The sequence below is a fragment of the Acanthisitta chloris genome, unplaced genomic scaffold, assembly GCF_000695815.1.
Source record: "Acanthisitta chloris isolate BGI_N310 unplaced genomic scaffold, ASM69581v1 scaffold12727, whole genome shotgun sequence".
Lineage (NCBI taxonomy): Eukaryota > Metazoa > Chordata > Aves > Passeriformes > Acanthisittidae > Acanthisitta > Acanthisitta chloris.
This window is the reverse complement of record NW_008682117.1, coordinates 94,301-111,263: the sequence shown is the minus strand read 5'-3', so window position 1 is coordinate 111,263 and position 16,963 is coordinate 94,301. Positions and strand designations below refer to the sequence as shown.

The 16,963-nt window shown below is 39.0% G+C and overlaps 1 protein-coding gene across 1 annotated transcript in view; it reads left to right on the top strand.

Annotated features, from left to right (window-relative positions):
• Positions 1-1,202: 1,202 nt before the first annotated feature.
• The window catches only part of KIF26B (kinesin family member 26B), a gene marked incomplete at its 5' end in the record, with an annotated part of 102,890 nt that continues 87,129 nt past the window's right edge, over positions 1,203-16,963 (top strand). The window contains one exon of the mRNA XM_009078381.1: positions 1,203-1,413. Within this exon, the coding sequence (XP_009076629.1) occupies positions 1,203-1,413 (211 nt within the window). The remainder of the gene's footprint in view (positions 1,414-16,963) is intronic.

Below are 16,963 nucleotides of genomic sequence, written 5' to 3'. Positions count from 1 at the left end.
GCAGTAATTTTTTCATGTATCTGAGACATCTGATACAAACACAAGTTACTTACATACTAAAATGTGTGTGTATATATATTCAGTCTTCTTCCCCTGACTCCTTGGGATGAAATGATGCAATTACTTTTGTAAATTTAGAGTTGGATAATATATACCGATACCAGTGTAAGAGAGCCAAAGCTTCTTAAAACTTAGGAGGATTTAGAATTATTGGTCTTGACTGTCACACTTCAGCAAAGAAAGGAGAGCTACTGTCAGCACTGACTACTTTTATACCTGTCTTAAGCCTCAATTTGTCTGCCAAAGCAAACATGGAATTGTTAGATCCATCTCTCTTTTGAGAGTTTAAAGTGGTCATTTTACAAAAGGAAAACCATGGGACAGCACGATTACTATTAACATTATCCCTGAGCAATACAGACTGCACAGGTGTTGGAAGAAAACAACTGCAACAAAGACTGAATGTTGAATTACCTCACAAATAAAAACATTGTGCAAAACAAAAGTATTGAATGCTTCTGTTCCAGAAAATCTTAACTTTTTAATCAAAGTCTGTACAAACTTCAGCATTCTTATCCAAGAATACCATACTATTAGAAACAGTCTTCAATGTTTTTCCTGCTTAGTGATTAATGCAGACAGAGTTTGTGTGATTGACTCCATCTCATCACAGACAGCAATATATTCACTGGCCACCATTTGTTCAGTTTTTAGGCTGGCTTACATTTTAAGAGGTGGCAAAAATTTTAAACAGCTAGGGCAAGACTTCTTACACCTCAGCAAATTCACCTGAGCATTTATTACTAATTAACTTAACAGTGGCTGCTTGCATCCTAACACTGCACAAGTATTCATTTTCTAATCAGAGACTTAGGAATGAGACACAATTCTGTGTGAACCATTTAATTTTAAAACAGAAATTGCCATAGAGCTCATTGATTTAATTGGATGGTTTGGAGCTTTCTTGCAGGCTTGATTGTTTCAACAGATAAGATAGTGACAAAGGTGATTTTGACCCTACTTAATGCAGACTGTAAATTTGGAGTAATTTTGTGAAGTCAATGGCATTAAATGAGTAATAATGAGTGAAGAACAAGAATTGTAAAACTGTTGGGATCAATGAGGTCAAAACTGAGAGCCTACATAAATAGTAATCTGATAAATATGTTTATTTATTCTTGTTGGGTTTGACCTTGTTTTAGCTTACTCTTGTCATTTTTTTCCCACAGAGCTGCTCAGAAATTGAACCTGTCTTCCAAAAAGAAGAAGCACAGGCCTTCTGCATCATCTGTTCCTGAATCTCCTCTCTTCTCTACCTGCTTCAGCAGTATCCTTCAGACCTCCCCACCCCCTGCACCACCATGTTTATTGAGGGCAGTCAGCAAAGTGAAAGACACTCCTGGTTTGGGCAAGGTAGGCCTTGCAAATAATAATACAATGCTCATATTCTTTGGGAGAGGATTTTGTCCTTGTGCAAAACATTAAAGGAATTGGGAAAACATGACCTTTCTTAGTTGGCTTTACTGCAGGTGTGCAAATGCCTAATAACCGGAGTTACTTAGTGCAAGTGAATTTCTAATGAAGTTGAAGTTGACTTGAACACAGCCAGACTTGTGCACAGACAGTGAAGCAGTAATACACTTCAAGGCCCTGATATGTTAATGCACCTGCATTGGCACCCCAGTGCTACTAGGCAGTGGTAATATCCATTCTGCTAGGGTTTCAGGAGCAGTTGGTCTCTGTGGCTGTGTTTAAATTGCATAGCAGTTGCTTGCTGTGGCATATTTTGTGTTCCTGATCCCCTTGCTTTCCAGACTGGTGTCTTGGCTGGACATACTGTAATTTGCTTCTGGCTCATGTTTCTTGGCTTTCTTCCAGTATATATACCTGAACAAAACCTATGCTGATAATGATGAATTACTCCTTTTCCCTTCTGTCATGTAATTTCCTCCCATTCTGCATAATCATTCCCTCCTAAAATGCTGTTTAGGTGCACAGTTCTGTTGAGGCAGTGGAGTAGGTGGCTATATAGTTTGCTGTTGCTTTGTAGTTTGTCTGAGTGGCCCTTCCTTTTTCCCTGTTATGAATGGAGAGCCTGGCATATTACATCTGGGAATACAGGCATGCAGTTGCTGAGGACAGCAGTTTGCTTTAATCAAGGTAGTTTCTTATGCAAGCATCTGTGTGTGAGGCTTTTCCATATTCATTGAATACTAAGCAGTGACAATGAATTTCGTGGAAGTTTTTGTTTAGAAAGGAAATTGTAATGTATGATCTAGTGGTGCTGAGGATAGGATGGGCTTCAGAATTTTCACTGCTGATTTTGGATACTCACTTTCTTATATTGTACAGTTTTGGGGTTTTCTTTCAAAGAACAATGATATTACTTTCATGTCTGGTTTAATGCCTGTTTGAAAAGGGATTCCCTCCGCATGGGGCTCCCTTTCATTCCTCAGGCCTGGTAGGTGGGAAGATATGAAGAAATCAGTCATGATCTTATCAAAGTTTAATAGTGATTCATACTCTGTAGAAGGGAAGGAGGAGGAGTAAACTTGGACCTGTTAATTGTTATAAGGATTTGCAACAGAATGTATTTACAATACAAGCCATCCTCTGGGAGTCTTACTTTTCTGTGCTTGGGGCAGGTTACATCTGAATAAAAATTCCATTGAGGAATAATGAAGGGTGTGTTCTTGAAAACAAGGTGCTAATCTCCTATGTTGAACTGCATGAGCACCTTTCTTGAGTAAACTTGGACCTGTTAATTGTTATAAGGATTTGCAACAGAATGTATTTACAATACAAGCCATCCTCTGGGAGTCTTACTTTTCTGTGCTTGGGGCAGGTTACATCTGAATAAAAATTCCATTGAGGAATAATGAAGGGTGTGTTCTTGAAAACAAGGTGCTAATCTCCTATGTTGAACTGCATGAGCACCTTTCTTGACTATTGGTTTTCACCCTTCCCAAGAAAAGGGTCTGTACACACAGAGGCACAAACACAGCTCTATCTAAACACTCCAAGCTTCATCAAGACCATGTACCAGAACAGGCTCCAGGCTTTCCAATTGTGTAAGTAAAACTGAAATTTTGCAGCCCAGCTCATGCAGGAGGATTTTTCTTTTCACTTTAGACTTGCCATCCTGAAGATATCAGAGTATATAATAAATATCTAAGAGGTTTAAAAGAATATTTTAACATGTTTCTTCAAAGTAGTAAACCAAATTAGATAATTTCATATAATCAGAATAGCTAAAATTTTTTTTTTCCAAATTTCCATTAGCAACAGTCTATCTGACCCGCAGTTTCTGGAAGCCAGCTTCTTTTTTCACCTCTTTGGTTTCTTCTAGGAATCATCCTATAATTATAACCTAAAGCTTGTATACTCTCATCAAAGTTTCCCATCAGTTTACCTCTGTAGCACAATTTTCATTTTAATATGTCAGAAGAAGGCGTGAGGCACAGTAAGTAAATAACTGCAGGATAACAATGTAATTAGTCTGTCAGACTGGGAAAACTTCAGATGAGGTAATGGAATTTCCAGCTTATTTGCTTTTAATTTGCATTGTTATTTATACATGTTTGGTTCAGTTTGGTTGGGGTATGTTTTGATAGGAGTGTGGTAAAAACTATGTTACTTTTCTCAGCATTTTGTCTTATATAGTGTTTTCTGTAAGGGTATAAATTTATAAAATGTGGGCTTGTGTGGAAGAAGTGGGTTCAGGGAAGCTAAATATTATTTTCAATCACTTAGGGGTTTTCCTGGTTTGGGTTTAAATAGCATTTTTCCAGCAATATCAGTGTGATAAAACTCTGTTTCAGTTTGGGTTTGAGTGGGCTGGGCAATTTCTAACATGACAGTTTGTGACTGGAAAGCCTGGTTCACCAGAACTGGGAGAATAGCTGTTGCCAAGGATTCTGGATTTCTGAGACTGAGACTGGGCAGAGGACAGCTGCACATGAGCTGCCTGGAAGGCAGGCTCACTGCTAAAGGGATAGGAGCCCTGGCATGGAGGCTAAGAATTACTGGCTTGGTGTCAGCTGGAGAATTGTCAGTTTGACAGGGGACGTGGGTATCTGAGACATGAAGGATAGGAAGTCAAGTACTTCAAAGCTTAGAGTTTGAGGTTAAATTTCGTTTCACAGTTTTCTAAAGTGAACTTGCAAGCAAACAGTTGCCATTTTATATTTTCACTTCTACTAGAAATTTCAAAGATTCTACTTCTCATTGCAAAATTAATGGCAATGATTTATTTAAAATTACAGAACTTCTCATCTGTTATGTGCAGGCATGTAATTTTTTTTTAGTTAAAATAGGAAGGTCTGCCTATGAGCAATATATTTAAAAGTTAATTAGCAGCCCAGTTAGCATAGATACGGGTACAACTGAAGAATCTAAACTGACAAAGAGAATTAGAGAGTATATATTCAGGTTTCATGCTTCACACCTTTTCTTACAAAAGGCCTTGCAAATCAAAACTGTGCCAGCCTGGACTTTGGAAGAAGTACTATTTGAAAGTTCAAGTTCAGCTTCCTAGAAGCAGGATGATGATATTAATAATGAAATGGTGGGACCGCATAATCAACATTTTGCTTTGATGTTAGATACACCATTGTGCCCAGAAGAAATACAGCAGTGTCAAAGTGAAATAAAGAAGTAAGGGATCAGATTCTTTGTTGCACTCATTTCCAAATAGCTCTCCCTGATGTTAAATAAAAGGAGGTGACCATGTTGCAAGTATATTAACACTGATGCTTGTATGGGTCATAACGTATGCGTGTGCTTTGGGTTTGCATTTGCTGGCAGAGGGAACTGATCTTGAATGGTAGTGTGGTATCCCCACACTTGTTTCTTGAGAGCAGAAAGTTTTCCTTTGGGCTCCTGTTTGCAGAGCCTAGCCTTGTTTTGCTAAATTATGTATAAAGTCAGATTAAAAAAACCCTGTTTCTGTCCAGAGCACTTATGATCTTGCTGTAGCGAGAAAGACCAGACAAGAGAGATGGGAAGCAAGAAGAAACAGTGAAGTATTATCAGTCATCTTGATAATGGTGACCTCAGCCTATCATCAGACTAATATTAGATACCCCTTGTCAAGCTGCTGTAGGTATTGCAGCAGTGGAGATTATTAAAATCTTTGAAGGAGGAGTAATATGTTATGCTGCAGATGCTTCTGAGGAGCCCTTTGCAAGTGTGTAGGGCAAGGTAGGGAGCAGCACAGACAGAGGTTTTTGAGAGTCGAGTGAGTGAGTGAGAGATGTGGGAGCTGCTCTCGTGGCATTGATTCTGGCTGGGAGGGCCATGAATGGGAGCCAAGCCATGGTTGGCCACATGCCAAGAGTGTTGGTAGGAGGTTGGTGGTGTAATAGATACTCCTGAGTCATACACCTTTCTCCCAAGGATCTGTGTCATGTAGTAAAGGAGGTTCAGCTAAAAATAGTTTTCAGTGCCTGGCTGAAGAATTTGATCTTCAATTACAGCACAATATGTGACTGAAATAAGCCCAAAATCTGCTATTCTCTTTACATTAATATGCATTTTATCTTTTTCTCACATTGATTTATATAAAACTCTCTAGGGAAGCATCAGCAAGATTTTATCTGACCTGAAAGTGCCTCCACCAAGCCAGCACAGGATTTCCAGAGGCACTCAGCTGTGCCATTCCTTTGACTTTTTGTGAATGCCACTGAGAGCTGGTACCCAATTCCCCAAGCCCTACTGGAGATTCCTACCATAATGGCTAGCTGGCATATTGTTTGATGAAGGAGCACACCTTTGTGTGGGGAGAAGCATGACACCCCTCACCTCTTTGGATGTAGGAGGACTACTGATGCTTAATGGGCAGTCCTATGTCTTTGGCCTTAAAAGCAGTGGTAGTATCATTGTTAAAAATCAAAAGAAGGCCTTATGTCATACCATGATGCTTTGTATATTGATAATATAGCATGCTCTATTCTTTTGATCCAAGTGGCTAGTCAAGATGCAGTATTTTTGCAGGTTTTTTTCCAGGTAGAGATTATCATTGGAATATATAATAGAATCATTTAGGTTAGAAAAGACCTTTAAGATCATTGACTTCCACCATTAACTTAACATTGCCAAGTCCACCACTAAATCATGTATTAGACTCAGGTGTTGTTAGTGCAATTCAGTTCCTTTGCAAGAAAAAACCAAAATCTTCACTACCAACATAGAGAAATAACCAAAGGCAATTTTCCTTGTTACTGCACCAGGCCCTTTCAGCTAGGACTGAATGTGTCCTTCCTTGGTTTAAGGGTATTTCTTTTTCTTATCGTTTGTTCAAATTGTTCTTCTCCCTGTTGTTCTTTCTGTCCCTGCTTCTCTACTTTTGCTATATATTGTTTACATGTACCCTTGCCAGAAGTAACAGTGAAGAAAGATCTAATGCCCAAGCAGTTCAGGTTTCTGAGTAGATTCAGAACTGTCTTTTGGGTTCACAAACTGCTAGTATTTCAGCTATCCACTGCCTTAAAATAGTTTTGGACTTTTCACTAGGTAGGGCAACAATTATTGCGCTGGCCTTGACATGCTTTAATCCAAGCTATATAACAGCACAATACATGTGTTAATAATGAGCATTATATTGGCTATGGCCTATATGAATCATGATGTGAATAGTCTTTGTCAAAAGATGTTTTCAATAGCTGTGTCAACTCTTTGTATCAGTGCAGCGGAAAGTAAAGAGACAATCTTAGACTTATGTGATTTGCAAAGTTGATTTGAAGAGAACAAAATAGATGCACATCTTGATTAAGTCCAAATGGTACAGGAAACATCCTTTTCTACTATCAGAGTTTGCATTTTGACTTTCTGATTGATGGATGTGAGGATTTTTTTGGTCGACATTATGGTCTACATTAAGCAGGCATTTATGAAAACTTGTGTTATGGTCAGCAAAAAACCAGGCACAGCTTGCAAAATAAGTTCTGTATTTCACATCACTGCCATCCGTCTTGATGTTTTCCAGAGAGAATCAGAAGAGGTTCTCTTTCCTTTGTAAAGCAGAGATTCTCTCTCCTTCATTCTGCTGGTGTATAGAGGGAAAAGTTAACGGTTAGGTGACAAATGTGATTTTGAACCCTTTATCACAGAAAACAATTTCTGAGGTGAAAGCTGTTTTTTTCCCCACAGGTTACCATGGCTACTGAAAGGTAGGAGTATGGTCCTTTGAGGCATTTAAAGGAGACATATGTGTTCATCTATGTTGTCAACATGATTGTTGCACAAATTAGTTAGCTCCACTTGGAATGAAATCCAGGTGGCCTTTTGCCCTCCAGAGTTGCTCAGAACTGGGATTTTCCATATGAAATGTACTGTTTGGACCTGGTGGAGGATTTCATGCTCTTTTCCTAGATTCCTGCTAGATGGGCTTTTCTGGGAGTAGTTTTAATATCTCAAGCTGCTTTAAGTAAAAGATTAAATTAATAGAAGGTGGAAGAATTGCTGCAAACAATAATCTCCTACCTTCATTAGTCTTGTTTTCTATGAACAGTTTGCCTTTCTCTAAAGTTTATTCTGGATGTGGAAGTATCATCAACCCAGGCATGCCAGGAGTCTGTCAGGTTGCATTTTGGCTGACTGTGAGGTTTAAAGTACGGCATATTTTAAAGAAATTTCTGTACAGTCATGTTGCCATGATTTAGAGAACAGTCATAACTGCTGTTCCTTCTCTTTGTGAAGTCCAGAGGCTGCTACTTCATGGGAACTAGGAGCACATACCAACAAGCCTGCTAAAGGAAAACCTGGCCCATTGCCTAAACCATGAAAGAGGGTATTCCTGTGTGCAGAAGCAGAACTGCATTTTTGCCATGTAATCTAGCCAGCCCCAACCTATTAATGAACCAGTTTAAGGGTAGTGGGTTCATTTTGACTCACCTGCAAGCTGTTAAAAGCTTAGGAAGTGGCTCCACAGTGCCTGTCCTGACAAGCTGTCATTCCTGATAATGGGATTTCTAAAGTCAGTTGGCAAGGAGCTGACCTCTGAGAGAGGGGAACTCACAACAAGTGGCTGGATGCTAGTGTAATGGTTTCCTGGAGCATCGAAGATGCAGGCAGGTAAATGGAGGTTGACATCAAGGAATAGACTCACATCAGAAATGGGAAAATTAAAGGCAGAATACTGTTGCTGTCCTGACATCTGACTCCACAAAATGGGAGCAGTTCTTCTGTATGGCATTAGGAGTGCTTGGTCATTGTAAGCAATGTGTGGTCAAGCATGATACTAAGGTATCCTTCTCCTCTGTTAATTCCTTTGCCTCTGCTGATTTTCTATAAACTAAAGCCATCTTTCAAACTAGTAGACATCTTTCGCTTCACTGTGGGGCAGGGTGAAAACAGCAGCACAGAATGTGAGGTTTTGTAGAGAGAAACTTACAGTCCTTAAACGCAACTCTCGACTTTGGAAAAAAAGATCTCTTTCCAGACATCAGAGAGTGAAACTTGTACCCTACTCTGAGCACCAGCTATTGGCGATAGCAAATATGGATAGAAGACTGTTGCTCAGAAAATTCCATTTTTGCATTGAAGAATACAAAGAAATGGTGTTCCTCCTTTTAGTGACATCTTCCTGTGTGTATTGAGAAATTGCACTGATGAGTGAGCTTGTGAGCACAAGAGGTGACTGGAGGAGATTTCCAGGTGGAATTGAACTGAACAGAAAAAATATGAAAAAGGCTGAACCTCAACTCCCTTTGATAACATTTTTTACTTCTGTCTTAGAAGAATCAATCTTTTCCATGTTTCTTTTATAGTACATTTCACCCTGGGAAAGAGCTGTGAAATCTAGTTTTGTATTGTTTACCTTGGTCTGTTTTGATGAATTTTTATGTAAACATTGATGATCAAAAGAAAATTAACTTGCACAAATTATTCCAGGCTTGTGATACCAGGTTTTGTATGTTCCTAAGTGACTTTATTTTTCCAGCACTCTCTGCATTGTCATATGAGTTTATGCCCAGCAATCTATGTTTTATGCTAGTTGACTGCTTTCTTGGTTCAAGTCACTTAGTGGCATGATGTCCATAATTTCTAGGCATCTAGTTGGCTATGGGGCTTATACACAAGACCCACTTGGGTCAATTAATTTGATGGGTTTAATGTTGCTAGACTAATGAACCTACAGAAATCTTTACAATTGCTCACCTGGTAAATACACTTTAAACATATTCTTATGTTGTTGAAATTGTATGTCAGTACAGTGGCTACATATTTTAAAGTCTCTTAAACATTAAAAGTTATGCAATTTGAATGAAAATTACTGGATTTTTCTATAATATATAAAATATACATTGTTTTTAACACTTACTTCCTCCAAGTTTTTCTGACCTGTTGTATTTTTATTAACTTTACTTTTCAATTTAAGTTGTACTGCTGGTTGATATTTTGGGGCAGTTCTTGTTCATCACTTCCACATCCTTTATAAGACTTTAAGGAGTGCTTCCCAAAATTTCCCCTTCCCTGCTCTCTCCCACACGTGTCTCACACCATTAAATTTTTAAATTAATGAAGAAGAGGTTAATATAAATCAGGAAAGTCAAGATGAAAGAAACAGAAAATTAAGAATGTTTCTCAGACAATGCTGAGGAAGGAATTAAAATGCTGGATAGTTTGCTAATCCGAGGATCTTGGGAAGTTTTCTGAGATCTTATGTAAGTAGCAGACACTGTACTTTGAACACTCAGCTGTAGTCCTTCTTGCAATTTTTTTCTTATTTCTTTAAAACTTCCTAAAGCTTTTCTCCTCCCAGCCTTTTTCCTTTTGTGTTTGACTCCTCTCAGCATGTGTTGGAGAGCAGTGCTCAGTGGGCCAGGCAGGATGGTGACACTGCAGGAGGCTCTGCTATAGCACTGCTGCTAACATCATGGACTAATGATTTGTCTGAGCCTCTTGGTTCAACTGCAAGGTTATTCTGCTTTCTCTTATCCTGAAGGCCTGGGCTTTACCTCATTTCTCTGGTACAACATTGACTTAAATAGATACACAGCTCAGCTGAGGAGGAGCCAGCATGAACTGTATTTTAATACTGAGAATACCATTAGAATATATCTCCTCTTATTCATTGTCTCCCCTTTTTTTTAACCTTTTTTTTTTAGGATTTAAACCCATTTTTAAGAATATCTCTCTATTGACACATCTATTTTTGGTGCTTTTTTTGAGAAGCATGTATCCCCATGCTTCACTTCATTATCTCCCTATGTTTGTCTTCATTCTTTAGTGCCACAATTATTGCACACATGATTCATGTTACTGGCTTAAGTGAACCAATCATTATCCTTATGATCTAAACTGGTCATATGTATTCCTCTCAGAGGAATGACGTGCTACCTATATTAAGATGGGCTGACTTGCCTACCAGATGTTCCTTTCTATTTCAGTTGATTACAGAGGCAACACAGGTGCCTTAGAATGAGATATCTGTGTTTTGGCTGGCTCAAGTAAGGTGAAATGAATCTCTTCCTGAGTAAGAACATAGTCTCATGTTCTGTTCTGAACTAACAGAAAAGCAGCTACTGTGAGATATAGTAACAAGGTGCTTGCAGAAAATGCCAAGTACTGGCATCTCTCCTCCAGATGGAAGTCTGCATCCTCTGCTTTCCAGTCTATGGAACATTGCAGGCTCACTATATGGCACCCAGGTCTGGTCAAGCAGACATGCATGCAACCAAGCAGGTTGCATAAAGCAGCCAGATCTTCTTGGAAAAGGATCAAGCAGATGTTTTCACATTTGGCCTTGGGCAAACTAAAGGAAAGTTGAACTGATCTTTACTGAGTTAAGGACTGGAGATGTTCAGCTGTGCTTCTGTTGGGATGGATCTTTAAAGATGGCCATAATGTGCACACCCGTTAGATTAGAGCCTCTGGCTCTCAGATGCCCAGATTCCCATTGCTCTGTAATGTGACCTGTGAATTGCTTCCAGTGAGGACTCCTTCCCAGAAATGTAGGCAGTATGGCTTGGTATTTGGACACGTTTCATGAGTGAGATATGAAATGTCAGCTATGAAAAGTAATACTTCAATGTTGTTATTTTTCTTTATGAAAGAATCTTTCTCTCTCTCTATATATATATTCATCTTCCCACAAGTGCAGTGGAAAAAGCTACATATGGAGTTTCTGAGCAAGTTATCTGAAAAATTTGTAAGGCTAACTGGCTATAGACTTGCTTTTATTTATAAATTAGCAGATATCTCTGAGAGAATTCAACATTGCTTTAAGCCATTGACATTGAACTCATAGGTTTTAATCAAAAATCATATCATTTTTCTTGCTTAGCCCAATCCTCCTATACAATGCATCATCTTTTTCTTCTCCTATGTGGTGGTTGAAAATGCTTATACAAATAGCAGTATTTTACATTAAATTCTCCAGATATCTGTGAGGATCTGTTGCATTTCTGTAGATTCCAACTGCTTTCATCCCTATTAATCACTGCTGGATTTTTCACAGATCTGCTCAATTTACAATGTTTGTACTGAAGGGGAGACAGTTAGTTAGAAAAAGATGTGGTGTCAAAATGTGGTGTGCATTAAAATGCCAGGAGGAAAGCTGTAAAATAACCTTTGCAGCATCACATACTCCATTACGAAAACATAGATGTGGAAAAACTTAAAAACTGTTTATCCTTTCTTCTCTGCCCCCCTTTCCCACAGAAAATACGACATATGTATTTCAAACTGCATGGTGTGAGCATAGTTATCTTTACTTTAATGTCTTACCCCTTCTTTCTACCATTCAGTATTGCTGGAGTTTTATCCAAATATAGATCTTGACTTGTAATAGAAATCTATTCTTGACCAGCTTGGCTGCAGCACCTGAGCCCAGATTCTGGAGGCAGTGTGGCTAGAAAAGCTGCCCCCCCTTCCTACCCACCCCCAATAAAATACCTTAAACACTGCCTTTTTGTTAGCTTTGAGGAGCAGTGCTAAGGTATGTGCTGGCACGAGCTCTGACAGAGGCACCAGGACGTGTATCGCCTGGCCACACAGAAGGAGAAGGCATGCACCCTGATTGATAACAGGGCGTGCAGATGTGGAAGGCATGGAGGCCCAGGCTGCTTTTGGGAAATGGAATAGCAACACAGAAGAGGAAACAGGATTCCCTCAGGGCCTTGTACTCTGTGAGCAGTGGGAATCATGAATCTCCTCAGATGGGAGGGAGTTATTCATCATAAAGACTATTATATTATCCTGTGCAAGGCATTGCTGAAACAGAACTCCACCAAGCTATTTCCTATCTTATCAGGGTGTATTAATAATGCAGTAGTAATAATAGAAGTACAAATTAAAAATAACTGGATGGGCAGATAAGCAGAGTTCTTGAGATTAAGGGTATTGGGAATTGCTTCAAAGTGTTAATTGCAGAACAGCACATAGAGGGAAATTTGCCTTTATTATTTTCTTCATCTTATCTCTGCAAGCATTATTTCTAGGACTTTTACATAGACACTAATAGGTAGAAAATTTCCTCAAGAATTCAGGCTGGTTTTTATCTCCAAAGAAATGAAGTATCTTTTGCTAATCCATCTAATTCAGTAGGGACTAATAGTGCTGAATAAGAAGACTATTCTGATTATTAGCCTTCCTCTACATAAACCTCTTATCATTTTCTCCTCCTACTCCCAGCCCACAATATAAAGGCAGACAAGACATTACAAGTGTCAAATATTCAGACTTCAGGGTGAATTGATGCAGACTCTTCCCTGGGGTTTGTAAGCTCCTTCTGGCTTGCAGTGGCATGAGATCCCCAGAGTCCCTGAATCTCTTGAGGTGTAGTAGCTGGGCTGGGCAAAGGAAAATGTGAGTATCTGGTTCTCTGGCACTGGATGATTGTGCTTCTGCCAAGTTCTTGCTTGCAATACCCATGTCTGTCAGTCACTGACCTGGCAGGGTTTTACCTGATTTTGGGACCTCTGCATGATTCCTTTCCATAGAATTAAAATAACGACTCAGAACTACTCCTTGGTCCCCTGCTGGGTACCAAAATGTGCCTTAAGGCATGAGACTGCTGTCACTTTGATTTCAAGTCCTGTTTGCTACACAGGACACTCAAATTCTAGTCTCAATGAAATAGTTATTGAAGGTAGTTCAGTGTGCAGTCATTTCACATAGCTCCATCCAAACAACACTGGCCCACTGAGATATAAAGCTATCAAGGGAAGACCATTTGATTGAACACCCAATACACTGATGGAGCAGAAGCTTAGCAAAGAACCGCAGCACAACTATTACTTCACTGGTTTTCTGGAAAGCAACATAATTGTGAAACTAGCAATATTAGATCTTGGTGTCAAAGATGATGAATCATATGTCATCCTGCTTTTAGGATGAGTTTAGTAGTCCTAAAAGCTTCTCCCTGTAATACTGTTATTACTGAAGAATTCAATCTGCTGTACAGAATAGTTCATCACAGTTGGTTGCCACAAGAATATCCTCCATGAATGGTCAAATTAAAAGCTTTAATATTGCTTTCTTCAGTAACGGGAGAAAAAGAAATGACCCTTCCACTTCTGTTCAACTTGAGCCCTCATAGTCCAATTCTTTCTCCTTTAATACAGTGAGATAGAAGAAAGACTGTTCACCAGATTCTCTGGCCCCCCTTGGAAATCTTTTAAAAATACACTACTAAGTAGACATGCCCATTACTTACTCCAGGATCAAATGACCTGGCAAGATGGATAAAGCAAAGCTGTGGTAACATGCTCTCCCCTCCCTTGCAGCACTGCTACCTACCCATACCCCTCAATCATCTCCTTGGAGGAGTGTTAGCATCTTCCTCCTAACTGGCAGAGACAAATGCACACAGCCTTACATTGCAACGTGCTTACTTGTTTTGAAGTAAATGATTCAAGTCCAAATTTGTAATGGTTGTTCAAAGTCCAGCTGATAAGAAACTCAAACTGTGAATTGTTAAAGGCTGCTAATTGATTTTGGTACGTTCTGGAGACTTGACCTTTCATACTTCATAATGAGCTATGTTTTAGCAAATTGTGGAAATACAACAAATAGCTAAGATCTGAATCAGAAGTCAAATTGATTATTTGTCATGTAAATGTTACCATCTGAAGTTAATTTCTTTACAACTAGATATCAAAACAGACTTCTGAATGAAAGGCAAAGGGATGTAGGGCTCCGTAAGATTGCTTTCTGAAACAGTATGAACCAAATTCAGCTATGACTCTCAAAAGCAGAAGGCAAATACTGAATTAAAATGGTTGTTTCATGAACACTGCATTTCTGCTGCTGGGATTTCAAGAATGGAAATATAAATTGCACCTTGATTTTGGCTGGGTGTACATCTCTAGGGAGGTGTTTGCAGCTCTGCTGCTCTTGTGCCACCCAGTAAAAACACACGTGGGAGCAACACGTGCAGTGACTAGAGTTTAAGGGCTATTTAGGACAATAGTCACTGCACATTGGGCAGAAGTCCCTCTGGCAACTGTCCTTTACTGTGTGGAGATGTGCAGGAATTCTGTTCTTTTCATTCTCAGGGGGGTGTTAAGCTGAAGAAATCAAATTTTCAAAGAAACCATGGGAGCCTGCTTCATTTTAATGGTTTCTATTGTATCCCAAAATGGAAGTGGAATGGAGAAATACTTTCTTAAAAGGAGAGGTTTAGGACCTGATATTTTCAAAATTCAGACAGCTAGAGATTCAGAGCAGTGGAGGGAAGGCTGTTGGTGGCCTCTCAGTGAATAGACAAATAGATCAGGAAAACCAGTATGTGAGTTAGCAGTCTTGACTGAGAGCCCAAGATTAAACAGGCACACACACTAAACAATCCTCTTGCCCCTTGAAATGGCCCTAGTCAAATACAGCTGAGGTATGTTAATAGGTAAACCGATCTGGATACAGTTTATGCAGTACCTGGTCTGTTTAGAGAACAAAATTGTCAATATAGCAACTTCCTAGCTTTAAAGTCACTTCATTTAAAAAAAATGACAAAAATAAATCTAGATTCATGCATGTTGGGCAAGCTGTCCCACCAATCATGCCTTCAGTTCACATCCCAGCCTGTGCATGCAGAAGTCAAACAAAAACACCTCTGTCATGCAGTTATGTCTTTTAATTTGCACAAACCAAATAGCTGCCAGAGACCACATCGTGTCCAAGAGTACACAGGAGGAAGGATGAGGAGGATTGTAGACTGTCAAGACTTCGTATTAAGTGAGATGTTAATTTGCATTTGATGATTTTTAGTTGAGCTTGAAAGTAAAGGCTGTTGCAATCCCATAGGATAAAAATGCTTTTACTTGTGCTTTTTTTCCCCCATTGAGAAGGCAATTTGTCTGTGTTTTACTGATCTTAGAGATAAGACAGATAAGGAAAGAAGTGAGTCTTCCCATCAATTCAGGCTGAAAAAAACCCCTAGTGTCACTCCTAGCTCCATGTAGACATGCCTTTGTCATCATGGTTCAGATCTGGTTCCTTTGAAGAATTTCTTTTGAGCAGATGTTAAAAATGTCACAAAAGAATGAAGAAAGAAAACTAAGAACGAACTGAAAATTCTTAGACCTTGTCTGACTAAGAACTTTGCCTTCAGAGAAAGTAGGCAATGTTGTAGATAAATCATTATTGCAGATGAAGCATTATTGCAGATTAAGCATGATTTTTATGTTGCATAAATTGCAGTATTTTGTCAGTTAGACTCATCTGACCCTTATATTGTGGATCTGTAAGGATGTTACTTGCAATTCATGGGTTTTCTTTCCTTTGAATTACCAGGGAGTACAAGCAGATGAGACAATACTAAAAAAACCTGATAATAGGAAGGTAATTTCTTATAAATCAGATACAAATTGCAGTTCAGAGATTAAAGCAGTGTAATGTGATTGTGAAGAGTTCCTTGGAAATAATTCTTCCTTTTCTTTGATTGTCTGTGTTTTTTTCCTCTGTAGTTAATAAGCAGATGATGATGTGCAAATGGGAAGATAGACTGAAGGAGACTGACTGGAGCAGTATCAAAAGTGTAAATGGAGGTGCACAAGGACCAGTGTGCTCTGCTCATCTTTTCTTTTGCTGTTGTTTTCAGTCACTCTGTATCACAAATACCCATTTTTTGAGCTTTCTTTTTTCTTTTATTTGTTCATAGAGAGAGTACAAGGATGCTTCTGATGTATTTACATTGATTCTGCTTTAAGCCTCCGAATACTGTTCTCAGAGGACATTCATTGCTATATGCTTCTGACAGACAAAGAAAAATAATTTCCAACTGAGGAATTAGGTGCTTCTAAGGACTAGCCTTTTAGAATAGTGTCTGCAGTCAGAAAGACTAATTGTCCAAATGATAGACATGCATGGCTGACTTTCCTCTTTATGCAGCCTTGATTGAGACACGATGAGCATGGTGCTGGCCTTTACAATAGATAATTTTGTAAGAACAATGTCCTTTGGGAAAGGCTTTTATACAGCAAGGATGACAAGTCTGGCAAACTGCTTACAAACGCCAGGCCTTGAGGCTTCCCTTTCTGAAACCTGCCAGCCCATGGTATAGAGGTGCTACAAAGCTGAAATTCAGTAGTTATTTATGCTGCTGTAAAAAGTGGCACTCTTTTTCCTAAATTTTTGCTTACTTTATCGGAATACTTGTTATCACAGATCCAACAGGTTTGGGAATCCTGGAGTATATAAAACCAGAACAGAACCAAGTATGGACTGCTTGTTGTTATACCATTAACAAGAGATGTGATCACCTCCAGTCCTGATGAAGTGAAATAGGTCACTGTTCTTTCCATTTCATTTCTGATACATAAGTTTTGCCTATGGCAATTACAACCTCTTGCCCTATAATTTTTTTTGGTTTTTATCTTTTCTGTTTCTGTTAACCAACAGCAGCTGCCAAAACCATTCTATCCCATTGCATTTCTTGCATGTTTTATAGTAGTTGGACCACAAGTATGTATTTTGAGATCTGCTGGTTTTCTGATCTGTGTATCTTCTGATGTATTTCATT